General features: G+C 39.1%; 1 protein-coding gene across 1 annotated transcript; it reads right to left on the reverse strand.

Annotated features, from left to right (window-relative positions):
* Positions 1 to 7,128: 7,128 nt before the first annotated feature.
* CACYBP (calcyclin binding protein) lies at positions 7,129 to 17,122 on the reverse strand. The gene is made up of 6 exons (XM_082616273.1): positions 16,875 to 17,122; positions 12,748 to 12,967; positions 10,804 to 10,900; positions 10,478 to 10,577; positions 9,153 to 9,250; positions 7,129 to 7,464 (listed from the first exon to the last, which is right to left on the reverse strand). The coding sequence occupies exons 1-6, from the start codon at positions 16,893 to 16,895 to the stop codon at positions 7,308 to 7,310; spliced, it is 693 nt and encodes a 230-aa protein (XP_082472399.1). The 5' UTR covers positions 16,896 to 17,122; the 3' UTR covers positions 7,129 to 7,307.
* Between the last annotated feature and the right edge of the window lie 4,236 nt (positions 17,123 to 21,358).

Genomic DNA, 21,358 nt, shown 5'->3' on the forward strand with positions numbered 1-21,358 from the left:
CTATTAGAGAACTTCTGTGATGTAATTGTTCTCCAGTTTTTGGGTCACTTGTTCCAGGGGTATGGGATTTGATTATATTGTAGGTGTGCCCCTTTTACCGTCTCATTGGGTTTCTTCTTTATGTCTTTGGATATAGAATATCTTTTCTGTTAGGTTCCAGTCTTTTTTATCGGTGGTTGTTCAGCAGTTTTGATTTTGGTGTGCTCGTGAGAGGAAGTGAACTCAAGGTTCTTCTACTCTGACATCTTGTCCTTGTAATAGTTTTAAAGGGGATTGTTTTTTACTCTATGATATTTCATTGTTAGTGTAAAGAAATGCAACAGATTCCTGTATGTTAAGCTTGTATCCTGCTACCTTGTTGAATTTATTAGTTCTAATAGTTTTTGTGTGTTTAGGGTTTTCTATATAGAGTATCATGTCATCTGCATATAATTACAGTTCTACCTCTTGCCTTCCCATTTGGTTACCTTTTATTTCTTTTTCTTCTCTGAGTACTAGGACTTCCAATACTATGTTGAATAGAAGTGGTGGAGTGTTTATCCTTGTCTTATTCTTAAATTTAGCAGGAAGACTTCTAGTATTTACTGTTGAGTATTGTGTTGGCTGAGGGTTTGGCATAAATGGCTTTTACCATGTTGCGATATATTCCCTCTATACCCACTTGAGTGAGAGTTTTTATCATGAATGGATTTTGAATTTTATCAAATGCTTTTCCCATGCCTATTGCAATGGTCATGCGGTTTTTGTCTTTTCTTTTGTCAATGTGGTGTATCACTTTGATTGATTTGCCTATGTTGAACCATCCTTGTCACACTGGGATTGATTGATTTGCCTATGTTGAACCATCCTTGTCACACTGGGATTAATTCAGCTTGGTCATGGTGTATAATCTTTTTTATGTGTTGTTGGATATGGTTTGCTAATATTTTCTTGAAGATTTTTGCATCTATATTCATCAGTGACATTCGCCTGTGATTCTCTTTTCTTGTGGTATCTTTATCTGATTTTGGTACCAGCATGATCACAGCTTCTTAGAATGACTTTCGGAGTGTTCCCTCCTGTTTGGTCTTTTGGAAGAGTTTGAGAAGGATAGGTATAAGTTCTTCTCTGTATATTTGGTAGAATTCCCCAGTGAAGCCATCTGGTCCTGGACTTCTGTTTGTAGAGAGTTTTGGGGGGGGGGGTTTGTTTTTGTTTGTTTTTAATTATTATAGATTCTATTTAACTTCTAGTGATCATTTTGTTCAAATTATCTATTTTTTCTTGATTCAGTTTTGGTGGGCTGTATGTTTCTAGAAACTTGCTCATTTTTTTCTAGTTTGTCCAATTTGTTGGCATATAATTGTTCATAGTATTCTCTTATGGTTTATTGGTAATTCTGTGGTATCAGTTGTTATTTCTCCTCTTTCATTTCTTATTTAGTTTATTTGGGTCCTGTCTCTTTTCTTCTTGGTGAGCCTGGCCAGAGGCCTGGCAATTTTGTTCATCCTTTCAGAAAACCAGCTCTTGGTTTGATTGATTTTTCTGTTGTTTTTTTTAACCTCTTTTATTTATTTCGTCTCTGATCTTTATTATTTCCTTTCTTCTGCTGACTTTAGGTTTTGTTTGTACTTCTTTTTCTAATTTTTGTAGGTGGTAAGTTAAGTTGTTTGAGATTTTTCTTGTTTTGGGGGGAAAGGCTTGTATTGCTATGAACTTTCCTCTTACGACTGCTTCTGTTGCACCCCATAGATTTTGTATGGTTGTGTTTTCATTGTCATTTGTCTCAAGGTATTTTTTAATTTCCTCTTTGATTTCATCATTGACCCATTGGATATTTAGTAGCATGTTGTTTAGTCTCCTGGTAATCGTTTTCTTTTTTTTTTCCTCATTTCTCTTTATGTGGTTGATTTCTAGTTTTATGCCACTGTGGTCAGAAAAGATGCTTGAAATTCTTTTCTCTTAAATTTGTTGAGGCTTGTTTTGTGTCCTAGTTTGTGGTCTGTCCTACAGCATGTTCCATGTGCACTTGAAAAGAGTGTCTATTCTGGGGGTTTTTTGGATGTAATATCCTAAAAATATCAATTAAGTCTAACTGTTGTATTGTGTCATGTAGGGTCTCTGTGGCTTTATTTTCTGTCTGGAAGATCTGTTCATTGATGTCATTAGGGTGTTAACGTCTCCTACTATTATTGTATTCCTGTCAATTTCTCCTTTTATGTCTGTTAGTATTTATTTTATATATTTAGATGCTTCTGTATTCCTTGCATATATGTAAATGTGTGTAATATCTTCTTGTATTGATCCTTTTATCATTATATAGTGTCCTTTAGCTTTTTCTATGTCCTGTTTTAAAATCTGTTTCTTCTGATATGAGTATTGCTACCCCCTGCTTTCTTGTCATTTCCACTTAACCCATTGACATTTAAGGTAATTATTGATAGGTATGTATTTATTGCCATTGTAAACCTTGTTTTCCAGTTGATTTTGTACTTCTGTGTTCTGTTCTTGTTCTTTTTGTTGTCCCTTTTGTGTTTTGTTGGTTTCTTTTCTATTATGCTTGAGTTTTCTTTTTGGTTTTTGTGAATCTATTATATGTTTTTGATTTGTGGTTACCCTGGTTTTCAAGTACGTTAACCCATTACTATATCTACGTGCTTTAGGCTGGTAGTCATATAATCTCAAACACGTTCTTTTAAAAATCTACATTTTCTTACTCCTCTTCCCCACATTTTGTGATTTTGATGTCCTATTTTATATCTCCCTATTTATCCTTTTGGTGTTCATTGTAGTTACAATCACTTTCACAAAGTTTTTTTTTGATATTCTTTTCATCTGTGTACTGGCTATTTAAGTGATGTACAGTCCTTTTGTATATTAGTCTTTCCTACTGTGACTTTCCCTTTCCTATAGATTCTTGCTTCTTTTTTATTTAAAGTAGACCTTTCAATATTTCTTTTAGGATAGGTTTAGTATTGCTGTATTCTTTTAGTTTTTGCTTGTCTGAGAAATTCTTTCTCTCTCCTTCTATTCTAAGTGATAATCTTACTGGGTAGAGTATGCTAGATAGTAGGTTTTTCCCTTTCACAGCTTTGAATATATCTTGCCACTCCCTTCTGGCCTGCAAAGTTTCAGTAGAGAAATCAGCTGATAGCATTATAGAGGTTCTCTTGTAACTGACTCGTTTTCTCTTGCTTCCTTTAGAATCCTCTGTGTTTAGCTTTTGCCATTTTAATTTTAATATGTCTTGGTGTAGGTCTGTTTAGAATTCATCTTGTTTGGGACCCTCTGTGCTCCCTTTACCTGGATATGTTTCTTTCTTTGGGTTTGGGAAGTTTTCAGCTATAATTTCTTCAAATACATTTTCGATCCCCTTTTCTCTTTTTTCTCATTCTGAGATCTGTTACGTGTAGATTGGCATGCTTTATATTATCCCATAACTCGCGTATGTTGCTTTCATTCTTTTCCATTTGTCTTTCTGTCTGCTGTTCTGACTGGGTGGTTTCCATTATTCTATTTTCCAGATCATGTATTCGTTCTTCTACATTATTTATTTTGCTATTTATTGCCTTTAGATAGGTTTTCATCTTGGCAATTTGTCTTAATTTTAATTGGCTCCTCTTTATAGTTTGTTACAGTGATACGCATTTCTATCAGTCTTTCTTTCTTAATCCCTTCAGCATTTTTATTACCTCCTTTTTGGACTCAGGGTCTGGTAGACCGGAGAGGGCTGTTTCACTGTTCTTTTAATTGGGAATAGCTCCTCTGCTTTTTCTTCCTTGTATTTCTCTGAATCTATTATGAATTTAGGGAAAACAGTGTCTACTGTGGTCTTGAAGGGCTGTTTTTATGTGCAGGCATCCCTGTGTAGCTTGTGTGAGTCCAGTATTTTTGGTCGTAGGGCTCTTTTTGTTATGGATGCCTACCACATCTTGCCTCAGTGTGTGCTGGCCGTTTTCCCAACAGAGGGAGACAGAGGGAGTGTTTGGTGTTGTGACCAGAGGCTGCACTGGATGTTGAGTGGGGCTTCCTCTTTCCTATGTGGTTGTCATAGCCCTTTGGGGGCAGGGTCTGCTCCCCAGTTGTTAAGAGTAGAAGCCCCCAGATCTGATTATAAGCTGTGGTGTGAGGTAGGTGGGGCTGGAGTGCTCCATCTGGGAAAGGAGCCACTGCGTATTCCTCCTCAGGAGCTGTCCACCAGGACCTGCACTCTCTGATGTCATTTGTCACTCACTGTGTGTGCCCACAAAGTACACTGTTGTTGGCACTACCCTCAGCCCTGCCTCCACGTGTGGGCAACCCACTGGTGTTTTGTCTGCTCCTAGAAGTCACAGTGGCTGACCTGTGCCCACTGTGAGCAAGCCGAGAATGAGGCTGCTATGACTGGGCCATGCCCCTCTCTCATGTGTGTGTTAACAATTGGGCTCCCATGGCGAACCCAGGCTCCATCCTGCACACCCCCATTTGTGACCCTGAGCACATTCCAGGCCCTTCAGGCTGTCTCCAAAGAGTCCTCTCCCCCAGTCTGTCAGCTGAAATCCAAGTTTTAGCAGCGACTTGCTGTGCACATCAAGCAGGTGCTTCTCTCCTGCTGAGAAATGCAGCAAGGTAACAAGGACCCTCTGCGCTGGTCTCTGTCCTGCTTGCCACAAGTTAGGTGTTGCACTATCCTCCATCTCAAGCTATCTTTCCTAGCTGACCTCTCAGCTGGTGTAGGAGGATCCCAGGGTGAGGAAACCTTTCATAGCTCCCTCCCAAGGGCACAGGTCTCATCCTACCCAGTTACATGGTGTATTTCTTGCTGCTTTGGTTGTATGAGATCTTCTGCCAGAATCCTGAGTATTATTCCACATGTAGGTGTATTTTTGATGTATCTGTATGAAGAAGTGTGCTCCACATCCTTTTATTCCGCCATCTTGATCTCATTCCCCAAGTTTTTATTTAGCTTTCAAATGCTTAAATTTTAGATGGTCAAAACTATAGAAAAAGATAGTCACAGTATTGTTTCCATTCCATCTCTTTCATCCCCCTATTGGTAACCATTTTTATTTGGGTTTACTCTTCCTTTTTGAATTTTATGCAAATACATGTATTGTATATTCTCATTTCTCTTTCTGACACTAAGGTAGTTAAGTGTAGCATAAACAATGTTCTGCATGTTGCTTTTCCACTTACTGTAGCCTGATTGATCACTGTGTATCAATATCTGTAAATAATCATTTTTTTGTGACTATTAGTACTTCCTGTGTGGATGTCCCAAAGTACTAGTTTACTCAGCTAGTCCCCTATGAGTTGACATTTGGGTGCTTCCAATCTTTTGTATATATCACTCCAAATTTTTGCCAGTGTTATTTTTGGGAAAGAGCCTAGAAGTAGAATTGTGAATTAGAGGATAAATGCACATATAATTCTGGTAAACTACCAACAACTACTCTTCTATACAAGTTTTAAGCTTCTCAACCTTTTCATTCCATTACCATGTATGTATTTCCCCATACCCTGAATAGTCCGTATGTTTTAGTTTTTCCAATAAAAGTTAAAATACAGTATGTTTTTATATGTTAAATTCTTTTTATATGTTAAATGGTCACTTAGGGATTCCCTGGTGGCACAGTGGTTAAGAATCCACCTGCCAGTGCAGAGGACACAGCTTCGAGCCCTGGTCCAGGAAGATCCCACACTGCAGAGCAACTAAGCCCACACACCACAACTACTGAAGCCCGTGTGCCTAGAGCTTGTGCTCTGCAACAAGAGAAGCCACCACAATGAGAAGCCCGCACACCGCAAAGAAGAGTAGCTCCTGCTCGCTGCGACTACAGAAAGCCCATGCACAGCAACGAAGACCCAACACAGCCCAAAAGGTTATAAACAAACCAAAAAAAGGTCACTTACATTCCTTTTTCTAATCAAGTGTTTGTTAATAATTTTGGAATTCTCTCAATGTGTCATGTTTTTGGTAATTGTGGGGGTTTTTTGCCATGTAAACATTACATAGTTAAAATTATCAATATTTAGCTTTGTTACATCCAGATTTTAAGGAAGTCACATAGTATAGTTTTCCCTCACTGAGGTTACGATGGAGTCTTTCAGTACTCATGTGGCTTCACTTTTACATTTAGATCTTCTGATCAGTTTGGAATGTACCCATATGGCTATTTTTAGTTATCTCAATAAGAGCCCATCTCTTCCCCATAGTTTTGAAATGCTATTTACTGTATTCTAAAACTTCCATACACCTTAGGTCTTTTTTATTCTGTTCCACTGGTCTGTTTATTCATGTGCCAACATCACAGCTTTAATTATAGAGGTTTTATAATGTGTTCAATATTTAGTAATAGTTATCCTATATATTGGCTGTTTTTTTGTTAATTTTAAACCCCAACAAACTTTACCCTAGTACTTTTACCAAATTTTCTTATTAACTGTAGTAGTTTTGGATTTCTCCTCTGTGCATTTAATTTGTTCTTTTCTAACTGCAGTGGCAAATAGCTCCAATACAACATAGTTATGGAAATCACAGGCATCTTTCTTGCTCTTACTTCTGATTTTAGGGGGAGTAATACCCTCTGAAATAAACAATTCCCCTAAAAGCCTGACTTTTCTGACATACATCTGGACATCTGCTAGATGATAGGTTTTTATTCAGCAGAATAGATAGATTTTCATATTTATTTTTACTTTACAGTTATTGTTTTTACAAGCCATCTGATCCATGGCAAAACGCACTTACTGGTACATATGTTTGTGTATTCTCAAGTTTTGATTTATTTCCAATTTATTCATAAATATATTTAAATCTAGAGAAAAATATTTGTGAGTAGATTATTAGGGCATGATAATTCGGGTATATACATTACTTAAGCTGTGAATAGATCAGTCTCTCTGTAACAACCATGAAACACAGGTATGAATTTGCATTTTATGCAAAAATTCACGTTTTATTTTTAGTCTTACATTGATGGGAGCTGATGTCAGGAACGGAAAGGCAAGCAATAACTTTTGTTTCTACCTCTTAGCTGAACAGTAATACGCACAATGTGGCATTTTCATTAGGTAAGATTTGCTTCTTTACATTTCACACTAGAATACATTACCCTTTTCTTGAATAAAATGACCCGGTTACTAAGGAAACCATCTTTGGAGGGAGTGTTTGTTTAATAAGCATATTTTATTTAAATAAATCCTCCAGCAGGAAATGGAGGATTCAATGCCTTTACTTAGACTGTGTAAGTAGTTATATGTCAAATTTATCTGTGCAGCTCACCAACATTTCCTTATTGGAAACATCAATATTTCCACATCACAGTTCCCAAAAAGACTTTGAAGTCTCAGAATTCTGTATCTCCTTTGGCTTGCTTCTCTCTTGATTCCACCCAGGCTTTATTAATGGTTCGCTTCATATCATCATCTCCATCTTCATAAATTTTCTTTAGAACATTCATTAATCCCTCACTAGGATCTGTTTCAGTGTCGTAGGAGGGCTTTCTATTAAAAAGAAAACATACGCAATCAATAATGGGGAAATATATATAATGTACGTGAAACATAATAATACTATATGGAATATAGAAATATATATAAATAATCCCATTTACTAACAAATTTTATAGGTATGATTACTAAGTATGAAAAGAGACAAATTAGTATGTAGGAAGTACAAGAGTGGAGGTAAGAGGAAGACAGAGTATCCAAACATACCCTGACAATCAAAACACGCACAAATTCATCTTAAACAATCTATAACCACACTTAGTGCATCAAAAAATGGGCATCAAAAATGGTTAAGGGGGACTTTCCTGGTGGGCTCAGTGGTTAAGAATCCACCTGCCAATGCAGGGGACACAGGTTTGAACCCTGGTCCAGGAAGATCCCACATGCAGCTAAGCCTGTGCGCCACAACTACTGAGCCTGCGCTCTTGAGCCCACATGGCCCACAAGCCACAACTACTGAGCCCAGATGCCACAACTACTGAAGCCCACGCATCCTAGAGCCCATGCTCCACAAGAGAAGCAACTGCAGTGAAGCCCACACACTGCAACGAAGAGCAGCCCCGACTCGCCGCACTAGAGAAAGCCCGGGTGCAGCAACAAAGACCCAACACAGCCGAAAATTAATTAAATAATTAATTTTTTAAAAAACCGTAAGGGGTTATCGGGACTATGGGATTTTAGGTTAATTTTTAGCAGGAGAAGTAAGGAAATAAGCTTTCACTTTTCTAAACTTTTAATTTTCTTAAAAGCATGTTTCCTCATATGAAACAATTTGAGAAAAAACAAATGTATGTTATATATGGACACATACTGAAGCTCATATTTTTTAATTAGAAAAGCCTTCTCTTAAGCCTGAGATACCTGAGTTTTGGGCCTGGTGGTATAAAAGCACAGTCTTCAATGTAGTCAACACTTCTAGTTCAATCAGTGTGCGAACTGGGCTCATTAACCTTATACCTAATTTTTCACTTACCTCATTTATTAAGTGCCAGATTCTGTACTGGACCCTGGGGATACAGTAACAGTAAAACAGGTTCCTATACCCAGGTAATCCATTCTAGATTTAAAAGCAATTCCACAGATAATGCCTAACACCTTAGCCAACCACATCCCAAATGCACACTGGCTATGGGAGGGAGGAGAGAAATGTGGATGGCTAATTGACTCAACGTAGTACAATATCACTGCAGGAAAGCAGAGGAATGTTTTACCTAGGATGGAACTATCTTTGAATAAACATTTTTCAGAATAGCCATTATTAAGTAGGATAAAAATATTCTCTTTTTCACTCTATACCAGTGATAGTGAAATTCTAACTATATATCAGAAACTTCTGTGGAATTAAAAAACCATATATGGGTATCTGGGCTACTATGGAACTACTGAAATGGAATCTCTCGGAATGAGCACAGTACCTATATAGCAGCACCACTGGCCCAGGGTTAAGAACCAGCACAAAAGAACCAACCAGAAGTACAAAGACCTCCTTAAAAAGCAACTTGCTAGATACATGCCCTCTTCAGGTGCCCTCTGACAAGTGAAAGCAGATATAACTGGGTTAGTCAGAGGACATTAGAAGGTAAATGGTCAAATTGCAGAGTATACACCTCCATTATTGATGAACATCCACAACCCTAGCAGAGAATACATTATAATTCTTAAATAAATGAAAGTAGACTCACTCTTTCTCTTTGCATTCTTTTTCAACCTGAGTCAGGTAGTCCCACCGTGTGTTTTCCGCTTTCTTCCTACATAAGATAAGAACTGTATCTGTCTTAATCTGGAAGAAAAGTGGAAAACAGGTAGAACACATGGAGATAAGCATGAATATTTAGAAAATAATTATTTACTCAATTACTCGAGTTACTGTTACATACAGGACCCGTTTTAGGTGCTAGTAATACTTTTATGAATAAGCTGGAAAATCATACACAAACTGTAACTCCTTCAAATACTAGGTGCTATCAAGACGAAGAGGATGTTAATGAGTATTGGGGAAGGAACTTCACTAGGAAAGCCTCTCTGGGGTGAAATGTGAGCTGTGGCCCAAGCTCCAAGAAAGAGGGCCTTCCAGGCAGCTGACACAGGAAGAGATGATTCTGGTGTCTTTGAAAACGAGGAGGAGGAATGGCTGGATTCTGATGATTGAAGGAGAGAATAAAACAGTAAGGGGTCAGAGACAGGCAGAAAATCATGTAAGGCAGTATCGGTTAGGGAGTTTGGAAGGTGAGCAGAAACAGCAAGAATATACAACCCTTTGAACAATGATCCACATAACTCTAGGACTCTTGAGTAATACTTCAACATGTGATTAGTGGACGAAGAAGGGAGCAGGGAGCTACAAGTTAATCATTAAATTATATTCTGATATTACCTTTAAGCTGCTACATAACTCTGTAAACACAGCAGAATGGCACATCTGTGTACCAGGGGCATTAAACTTCATTTATTTAAATTAGGTAGGAACAGAAGGATTATCTGAATTAGTGAAAAATGAATAATATTGTTTCAAAGACAGTTTATTTCAATTTTGTAAAACAAATTATTCCCATTGTACAAATGAGAAAACTGAGGTATAAAGTGATTAAGTGAGCTGCCAAAGGTCACAACTAATATGTGATAAAACTGGCATTAAAAACTCAAGTCTCATTCTTAACCATTTTCAGTTTATTCAACACCCTCCTGATTCTAATGCAATATTCTTATAATCTATTTTTCTAGAGCAGGAGTTGGCAAACGTTTTCTGTAAAGAGCTAGATAATTAGTATTTTAGGCTTTGTGGGCCACATGGTCTGTTGTAGCTACTTAACTCTGCCATTGAAACACAAAAGTAGCCACAGACAACACATACACAAATGAGCACTGATATGTTCAAATAAAACAGGATAAATTAATTCTAGTTCATCTTAATTCTAAACTGGCCAGGTAATTTCATGAGGTTTCACAATATTATGAAAAAAATATTATGACAATTATGACAATATTACAACAAAAAAAGTAAACCTACCTTTTTTGAACTGCCTTCCACAGAGATGGGTTTCAAGAGATTGTTAACAATCATGGAGTAACTCTTCCCATTTAGATTCTTTACCAAAAGATCAAATGACCTACAACACAATAGTGAACACTTTATCTTTCTGGTTCTGTGAAAGGTGCTCTTCAGTCGTTGTGGAAATAAAGCCAGTTTTACTTTAGGATGTGCACCTGGCCATCCCAGATGATAAGACTCAACCTTTAAAGCAGATGTAAAGGATAATTTTAAATTTAAGCAGAATTTTAGAAACTGAAAAGAACCCATAATAAGGCACTGTCTTCCCCATTATGAGAACTCACCTCTCTGTGAAATGCACCTGCACATTCTCAGCGGGGACTTGATGAACTCCAGTTAAGGTAATGTAGATTTTCACAAACTTATCTGACTGATCCCATCCTGGTTAACAACAACAAAAAATGCACCATGAATAAAGTCTGATACTGTCTCTGGAATGGCAAATGCACACAGCTCATAATAAAACTCACTAAGATAAAAATTTAGTAATAGAAACATGAAAGAAATAAAGATATAAGAAACTTTTTAGATGGAAAAATTGAGCTTCAAAGCAGTTAAGTAATCTACCCAAAGTTAGGCACCTAGCTAGTGAAACAACCTGGATTCAAATCCAGGTTTACTGAACACAAAGCCCATGTTCTTTTTATTCCTTAGAGTAAGCAATATGATCGTTAAATACTTCCTTAGTTGTAGCTCATTTCCCCTTTTCATGGATATAATTTTGTCCTATTCCTAAATATTGATAATCTCCACCAAGCCGGATGGCTAAACATCAGCTTTGTCTAATCAGTATTAGCTAATTCCATAATCATTTCTACTTCTCTAAGAAGTTCAACAAATGCAATCCTAGCTTCCTCAATTCCTTTCCCTGATAAAGCAGAATATAAATTTAGAGAGTCAAATTCATACAAATCTGCCAATTTAATTAACCTACCAATATCTAGAAGTTATTTCATTTTTTTTATTATCAAGCTAGTCTCTAACCTAGATGAATTCTGCTAACAGAAAATACACAAAAGTCACATAAAAAGCACATCATATAATAAAATATATATTTATGTATTTATTGTACTATATGACTTTTTCTTAGTCCTATAGAAATCTAGTGTTAATTAAAAAAAAAAAAAGATGTTCTAGAGGGTTCTGTACTTCATTTAGTTTCTTCCCATCCATTCAACCCATCCTCCACATTGGTAACTATTTCTCCCTAAACACAAATCTAGGTTCCTAGTTACTATGCCAGAATCCTACCACCTTCAGACCAGTTTCCTATAGTCAACGAAGTACACAGCATATCTCCTATAGTACTGCAGTACATCACTTAAACACAACACACACACTGCTTTTTGCTATGACAATACCCAAACGCATGATGCGTTTCACGTCTCTACTCATGTCCTTTGCTCATGCAATTCCCTTCTTTTCTTCATACTTGATGAACTCGCCTTTTAAACTCAAATGTCTCTTCTAATTCTCCCTGACTGTTCCTCCCCTCCAGCAGAATTACTTTATCAGCTATATTCTCATAATACTTTATAAATCTCTATTCAGTTAATGAAATATTTATTAAGTACTTACTATGTGCTAGATATTGTGAGCACAAAGAAAAATAAGACTGTCCCTGCCCTCGTGAGAGCTCATTACTCAGACTTCAAGTTGCATTGCTTCCAAAATAAAAAAAGTCTATAATCAATTTAGGGAAAATGGTATTATGACATTGTTATGGTATTAGTTGTATGTCTATGTCCCAACTACACCATGAGCAGGGATTGGGTCTTGCTCACTGTTGTGTATCCACAAGTCCAAGTACAATAAAGGCACATACTAGGTGCTCAAAAATGTTTTTTGAATACAACTGGATTCTCTTCCTCAGTTAATATCGGTGGTTGTTTGGCAAACAGAAATGCAAAACAGGAAGAAAAACAAAACAAAAAGCTGTGTCCATATATACTGAATATATTTCAGAATAGGTTCCTTCTTGCTGCTACTCACATTGTACTAATCATCTTGCTCTCTTATTAATTTGCTTTTAGAATGCAGCATTTTCTTTTTAATCTCTTAAAAAGCATCTTATTAAATAAGAACTAATGGGTCTTCTCTTTAAAATCGCCAAAAACAAACACTCAAAACTATTAAAAAATTGATTTTGTTAGTGGGTCACTACTAAGGAATATGTTGCTCAGAGGCAGAAAGAACTGTATAGAGCTGTATGTAGGGGCGAGTCATACCATAATTACTGATTTTCACTGTATATCCTGTTGTAATAGGAGCAACCACAGCGGCTGGCTTTTCGTTTTCCAGAAGTTCTGCTTTCCTCTGTGATTTCTGCTGCATCTTGTTCTTGATTTCTGTCTCAATCCTGGATTTTTCAGCTGTCAGGGCATCACGTACTCTTTTTCTAGTGGCTTTTTCCAGCAGCACCTTCGCCTCTTCTAGATCTTTCTGTAGCTGTGTTAAAATAAAAGATCAATTAGCTATGATAAATAAGACAATAGTTTGATATTGTGCATACTGGTCATTTCAATTTACTGAATAAGAGCTAAGAATAGGAGGTTCATTTAAATTTCCTAGGGTTGGGTAGCAACAAGGATTCTTTCCTCCAGCCTACTGAATTGTAAATAACTCAAGATTCCTTTCTTTTAAAAAGGAAAACTTAATCTTGAAGTAACAATAGGTAATCAAGCCAAATTTTTCCAGTTTGGTAGACTGTTATCTGCCTTTGTTTTATAACATTTTATTTACAAGATACGAGTGTGATTTATAAACATTTTCTGATTATAACATGAAGAAATCCAACAAAAGGGAATCGTGGATTTCCTTGTAACATCCAGTCCTAGTCATGAGATATTAGGAATTTTTTAAATATTGAAATAAAAGAGGTGAGTGAGTGCATGGTAAGTGTGGTGAAATGCTACAGCAACTTGACTGAGGTAATTACTTTCTGTCAGTGATGGGTCCTCACTGATCTTCCTACCCCAAGTAATACACATAAGGAAGTTTAAAATTTTAAGACAAAAGATAAAAAAATACAGACATATTTCTTCTTCTAAGAAGTTAGACAACTTCTTAGTTCTAAAGCTCCTGGTTAATTTTACTGTCAAAAGTCTGGGACTTGGTTGCACAGCAGAGGATAAAAACGTGGACAAACAATCCAACATGCAATGCACTCCTGGATCACTGAAAAAGCCACCTGTTTTTTTCTTCTCACGCCAATACACTGCCTACCCAAGTCTATTTCTATTACTTTCTAGAGACAGAGTCAACATTGTGTTAAGTTTAAGAGTTAAAGACACTGTTAGAAAATCAATGGGCTTAAAAGCTTTTTCCCAGTTACCCTCTGACTTACTGCAAATGCATGAGATCTTTATAAACAAGGGATTCATTTCTCTTAAAATGACTCTACATTCTGGCTTGATACTAGCTAGCAATCTGACAGGAAGACTTTGACATTATAGCCTGAGATCATGTAAGGCTCAATATAAAAATCTTTAAATGCTTGGTAACTTAGTATAATATCCAAAGTACAGCTTGAAAGTCTTTAGATTTCTTGAGTCTTAGAAAATGCAAAACAGAAAAACAAATGCTTTTCTTTTATCCCAAGTCTTTTATCTCATTTAACTCAGATGCCCTTGTTTCACCTATCTGTAACTGCTAACTTGGTATAAAAAGTCCAACTGTGCCCAGTCTCCTGCCCAAATTCTATCCCCACCTCCCAAAACTCATATTACTAAGAAAAAAAAATTGCAAACTCATCTTTCAATCATAGAACTAAGATGCTTTTAGTTCAAAGCAATCTTTTTTGTTGTAATGGCTTTCAAAATTCACATTCATTCTAATAACAAGATGAAAAAAAATTAAAATGTTAAATGAGTATATTTTGTTTCCAGAGTAAGGATTTAGTTAAAAAAAAAAAAAAAAGAAGAAGAAAGTAAACGTATAGAGTCTAAACAAAAGGTTTTACTTCTTGACTGGAATAGGAATCCTTTTTCTAGGAGACTCAGAAGAGAACTCTGAGAATTAAGCAAGAGATCCCCAGGCCCTCTTTACAGCCAGTTTGGCTCTACAGTACTACAAAAATAAGATAACCACTGTAAGTCTGAAGCATTTTACAGCAGGCCTGTTTAAGGTAATTCCTCAATTCTTCTCTGTTATTTGCAGATCTGAAACCAGTAAAATTGATCCCTTTGGTGCTTTTCCTGCACACACATTTAAGATGCCTTAGATACAGCATTTCTTACCTAATTTATCTAGGCATTCACTTGTTTTCCTTATGCAAAATCACACCTCCCTTTTATCCCTATCCATAAACACATTAAAGCTTTCTCTTCTAATCTATTTCCAAATTCTTCACTAGGAAGCAATAAAACCAAAGTGCCTCAAAATAGGCAAAGACCTTGTGCAGACATTTCTCCAAAGACAGACAAATGGCCCTCAAGCGCATGAAAAGATGCTCAACATCATCAGGCATTAAGGAAATGCACATTAACTCCACAATGATACACCACTTCACATCCACTAGGATGACGAACAACAACAAACTCCAGCAAATAACAAGCGTTGACGAGGATGTGCAGAAATCGGAAGCTTCAAACACTGCTTGTGGGAATGTAAAATGATGCACTTTGGAAAGGAGTTTAGCAGTTTCTCAAAGTTAGTTACCATATGACCCTGCAATTCCACTCCTAGATATGTACGCAGAGATTTGAAAACGTATATCCACATAAAAAGCTGTACAAAAGTATTCATAGCAACACTGTTCATAACAGCCAAAAAGTGGAAATCATCCAAATGTCTATCAATTTATGAATAAACAAAATGTGGTATATCCATAAAAAAGATTATTCTGCCATAAAAAGAAATACGTTTCACCATGGATGAACTTGAAAACATTATGCTAAGTAAAAGAAGCCAAAAAGCAAAAGGCCACACATTGTAAATCTCCATTTGTATGAAATGCTCAGAATAGGCAAATCCATAGAGACATAAAGTACACTGGTGGCTGCTGGGTGGGGAGGAGTAATGGGAAGTGACTGCTTAATGGCCACTTAATGGGTTTCTTTTGGGGTTGACGAAAATGTTCTCACATTATATAGTGGTGATGACTGCACAACACTGTGAATATACTAAAAAGCATTGCACCGTACACTTTAAAATGGTTAAAAACTGAATTTCATCTCAAACAAACAAAAGGAAGTGTCTCTAAATGTATACACCGCAATTAGAAAGCCCCTTATTTTAAAGAGGATTAATACTGAACACGCCAAATGTAGGACTGTAACGTAACTTCAGCGATTCTTTCCTCAGAGCACATGGTACCACAAGGCCAATCTTTAACACCCAACAAACCTGTGGCAAGTTATCCAGAATAACACACACACACATACTTCTTCTTCATTTAAAGCAAATTCTCAGACTTAGAAAGTCAAATGTGAGATTTCCCACTCTTGTTCATATTAAGCAAAGATTTCCGGAGAACAAATCTAGTCAATGGATACCCAACACTTTACTGTGAATAACAGTACTGTCATCTTAAGTCAAAAAAAGAGCAACCCAAGTTTATTATTCCCATGCTGTAACTGTGCAAACTAAGTCTCCAAAAAAGTTAAGCTGCCTCTGTTTAGACTTTAAAGAGCCTGAAAGAGAAAAAGCTATTTCCCACCACTAGTTACAACTAACTTTCCAATTTATTTATTTTTAAAAACGCCTATAGCAGACTGTTTTGTCAAGCACTGTTTTGAACATTCAGAACTATTACTTGGTCTTTACAACCCTATGAAAAGGATACTGTGGCCCAGAGAAGCACCATAACTTGCCCAAAGTCTGTGTAGAGAAAAGATGACTAAGAGAATTTAAGTGCTGGGACCGAAGACTTCTCACCTTCCAACTGCCCTCTACCATGGAACGAGACTCAGTTTTTTGTAATCAGCTTTAATTCAACGACGCTTCACGTCCTCAGGCTAGTGTAACGCGGGCGGAAAGGGCCTGAGGATAACGTGAAGGTGACCAGCCCTCAGGTCCACCATCGGACCTACCTGCCGCCGGGAACCACGACACACACACCCGCTCACCTACACCACCGACCAAGGCTGAGCCGGGGGCATCGATCGTCAACTTTCCGGGAAAAGCGAAGGCCCCGAGGCCCGCAGTAGCCGGGTCGGCAACGGGGCGGCTGCAGCTGGGCGGGTGGGAGGCCGAGGGGAAGCGCGGGAACCCGAGTACGCAGGAAGGCGGTCCGACAGGCAGGTGCCGCTTGCGGCCGCTGGGCAGCTCCGCACGGGAAACGGCGGTGGGGCGGGAGACGGAGCGGAAAGCTCCAACAAGGCCGAGCGAGGAAGATGAAGGTCGGACCCCTTACCTCCTCCACAGTTGAAGCCATGCTCGGGCTGCGTGAGGGAAGGCCCCAGCTGCACCGGCGCAGGGGCGAGAACAGGAAACGCAGCACTGACCGCGCTCACCCCGAGCGCAGACCGCACCGGCGCCTTTCACAGTGGCCGCGGCCTGAGGGCACACCCGACCCCGCTGGAGATCTCGGCCCGCCTCCCGCACGCGGCGGCTCTAGAACGTTCGCGACTCCGTCGAGGCCGCCCCCGGGGCCCAAGCACCGCCTGCAGGGCTCCGCCCCGCCCCGCCTCGCCTGGCCCCGCCCCGCCCACCTCGCCTCTTAGCAACGCTCAACTCTCGCGATCAAACCGGAAGTTCGAGAGGAGAAACGCCTCTACCTCCATGCCCGGGCAACTGTACGTAGTATACTTTGACCCCGTAGGTCCCGGCTGCGCAGTCGCAGCTCAGAACCGCTGCTTTTCCGTACCATAACCCAACCCCGGAACTCACGCACTGATCTTCGGGGGTCCAAGCCGGAAGTTGCCTAGAGAGTCGGCTGTTTCCGTGCTCTCTAGGACCCAGTGCCATCGAGGCGGCCATCTTGTGTAAGGTTAATCTGTGAAGTGCGAGAAAAGGACAAAAAAGGGGAGAAAAGGAAGCGTGTTTATGCTAAGACGGGACAGAATGAGAACGTTAAGTGTGCCGGGTCCTGAAGGGAACAGTTTTATTTTCAGTGACTGCTGGCGCTCTGGAGACGTCATGATTTAGCCTGTACGACGTGGTGACGTCATCATGGATTGCGGGAGGAGGTGGGGTTGCGTTGGCCACGTGACGGGACCCAGTAGCCCCGCGGGGTAGAAAGCGTGCTAATATAGCGGGCACTTCCACGTGTCACCGCATTTGGGGTCCCGGTTTCCCCTCCTAGACTGTTGAAGGACTTCCGTAGTACCTTCACCTGCGAGTCTCTAGTTGTCACCCAGGTTTGGACTCGGTTTAAGTGAGCCTATTCGCCAAAGAAAATGTGGGCTGAGCTTTCCTGGGGCTGCCTTCTGCTCCTGTTCTGGCTCCCGCAATCCCGCTATGTAAGGCCCTTGAGAACCGCCCCCCACCCCCTTTTCAGACTGTTTTAGCCTCTGGCCGACTGAAAATGTCTGCAGCCCCGTTGAGAGCATAAACAGTAACCCCGGAGAAGTCAAATAGCCCACACTCGGCTTAATATATCGCCCGAGGTAGCGATTAGAAAATCAGCACGTCAGAGGAGGAAAAAAGGACTAGAAAAAGGCAGGCTGACCATTATGGTAGTAAAGAATCTGAAGTACAGCACAAAATCAAATTACAGCTACGTACAACGTGCATGAATCTCAAACGTGACGTTAAGGGGAAAGAAGCCAGACAGAGAAGTTCTTCTCTTTTGGTTCCATTTAAATGAAATCTAAAACTGCGAGACATTCAAAATCGGGTTCGTCTTTCCTTAAGTGGGGAGGACAATGACAGAAAGGCGCCAAAAGGGGACTTTTGAGGTTCAAGGAAAGTTCTGTTTTCTTTCTTTGGATGCTGGTTACAGATGTGTTCACTTTGTAGAAATTTCATTGAGCCGTAATTTGTGTACTTTCTTTTGTATGTTATAGTTAACTAAAAGTTATATTTAAGTAGGCCCAGGAGGGAATTTTCCAGAGATGATAGAATGTTACACTGACACATGCAATTGTCAATTCACAGAACGGGGACTTTCTGGTGGTCCAGTGATAAAGAATCTGCCTTCCAATGCAGGGGACGCAGGTTTGATCCCTGGTTGGGGAACTAAGATCCCACATGCTATGGGGCAACTGAGCCCGCGGGCCTCAGCTAGAGCCCGTGGTGCTGCAAACTACAGAGGCCACACCACAACTAGAGAGAGAAAGTCCATCCGCATGCCACAGCTAGAGAGAAACCCTCACACCACAACGAAGAGCCTGCGCTACAATGAAATATCCCACATGCCACAACTAAGACCAGAAAAAGAAAATAAAAAAGATTTTAAAAAGAGGCCAAGAAAATATTTTTTTAAATGTATGCTGTCTGTAAATTAAAAAAAAAAAAAGAATTCATAGAATGAACTCCTAAGATCTGTGCATTTTGTTTAGTTATACCTCAAGTTTTTAAAAAAGTGTCTAGGGAGTTCCCTGGTGGTCCAGTAGTTAGGACTCCCGGCACTTTCACTGCTGAGGCCAGGGTTCAATCGCTGGTCAGGGAACTAAGATCCCACAAGCAGCACAGCACAGCCAAAATAATAATAATAAAATAAAATACTCCACTTAAAAAAAGAGTGTCTAACTGGAAGCCTGGAATTATTTAGGTACTTAATTAAATAGGAACAAATATCCTAGTCCACTGCGTGAGAACTTGACCTAATGCAGTGATTTTTAAATTTGCTTGATTATGCACCTTGGGCAACTTCTCCGCCAGATATCCTAAAGCCACAGGTTTTAAGTACCACCTGTTACCAGTGACTCCCAAATCTATACCTGCAGTTCCACGGTATCTCTGAGCTTTAGACTCTGCCTTTGCTTTGATGTCTGATAAGCACATCAAATTCAGCTTTCTGAAAAACAAAACCACCAAAAAAACCTCCTGATTTCTCATCCTCGCACACCAAATCAGTTCTTCCAGTTATTCTCCAGCTCTGTGAATGGTCACCTCATTTTCTTAATTGCTCAGGCCAAGCATACTTGAGCTCTCAAGTCAAACTTGAGGCTTCAATTTCAGGTCCTACATCCCATTCTCTGGCAAGTCTTGCTGGTTTTATCTTCAAAATATAATGAGAATAAAATCACTTCTCTCACCTAATCTGTGACAAAGGAGGCAAGAATATACAATGGAGAAAAGAGCCTCTTCAATAAGTGGTGCTGGGAAAACTGGAAAGCTACATGTAAAAGAATGAAATTAGAACACTCCCTAACACCATACATAAAAATAAACTCAGAATGGATTAGAGACCTAAATGTAAGACCATATACTATAAAACTCTTAGAGGAAAATGTAGGCAGTACACTCTTTGACATAAATCGCAGCAAGATCTTTTTTGATCCACCTCAGAGTAATGGAAATAAAAACAAAAATAAACAAATGGGACCCAATTAAACTTAAAAGCTTTTGCACAGCAAAGGAAACCATAAACAAGACAAAAAGACAATCCTCAGAATGGGAGAAAACATTTGCAAACAAAGCAACTGACAAAGGATTAATCTCCAAGATATACAAACAGCTCATGCAGCTCAATATAAAAAAAAAAACCCAATCAAAAAATGGGTGGAAGACCTAAATAGACATTTCTCCAAAGAAGACATACAGACTGCCAAAAAACACAGATGCTCAACATCACTAATTATTAGAGAAATGCAAATCAATACTACAATGAGGTATCACCTCACACCAGTCAGAATGGCCATCATCAAAAAATCTACAAATGGGACTTCCCTGGTGGTACAGTGGTTAAGAATCCGCCTGCCAATGCAGGGGACACAGGTTCGAGCCCTGGTCCGGGAAGATCCCACATGCCACGGAGCAACTAAGCCCGTGCGCCACAACTGCCAAAGCCCATGTGCCACAACAACTGAAGCCCGCGAGCCTAGAGCCTGTGCTCCGCAACAAGAGAAGCCACCGCGATGAGAAGCCTGTGCATTGCAATGAAAAGTAGCCCCTGCTCACCACAACTAGAGAAAGCCCATGCGCAGCAACGAAGACCCAAAGCAGCCAAAAATAAACAACAAAAAAAAGATGTTTAAAAAAACATCTACAAACAATAAATGCTGCAGAGGGTGTGGAGAAAAGGGAAGCCTCTTGTACTGTTGGCGGGAATGTAAACTGATACAACCACTACGGAGAACAATATGGAGGTTCCTTAAGAAACTAAAAATAGAACTACCATATGACCCAGCAATCCCACTACTGGGCATATACCCTGAGAAAACCATAATTCAAAAAGACACATGCACCCCAATGTTCACTGCAGCACTATTTACAATAGCCAGGACATGGAAGCAACCTAAATGCCCATCAACAGAGGAATGGATAAAGAAGATGTGGTACATATATACCATGGAATATTACTCAGCCATTAAAAGGAATGAAATTGGGGAATTTGTAGAGATGTGGATAGACTTAGAGACTGTCATACAGAGTGAAGTACGTCAGAAAAACAAGTATCATATACTAATGCACATATGTGGAAAAGTGGTATAGATGATCTTATTTGCAAAGCAGAAATAGACACATGTAGAGAACAAATGTATGGATACCAATGGGGAAGGGGGGGTGGGATGAACTGGGAGATGGGGATTGACATATATACACTATTGATACTATGTATAAAGTAGATAACTAATGAGAACCTACTGTAGAGCACAGGGAACTCTACTAAGTGCTTTGCGGTGACCTAAATGGGAAGGAAATCCAAAAAAGAAGGCATATATGTATACGTATAGTTGATTCACTTTGCTGTACAGTAGAAACTAACACACAACACTGTAAAGCAACTAT

This window comes from Mesoplodon mirus, assembly GCF_964341445.2.
Source record: "Mesoplodon mirus genome assembly, chromosome: 3".
NCBI lineage: Eukaryota > Metazoa > Chordata > Mammalia > Artiodactyla > Ziphiidae > Mesoplodon > Mesoplodon mirus.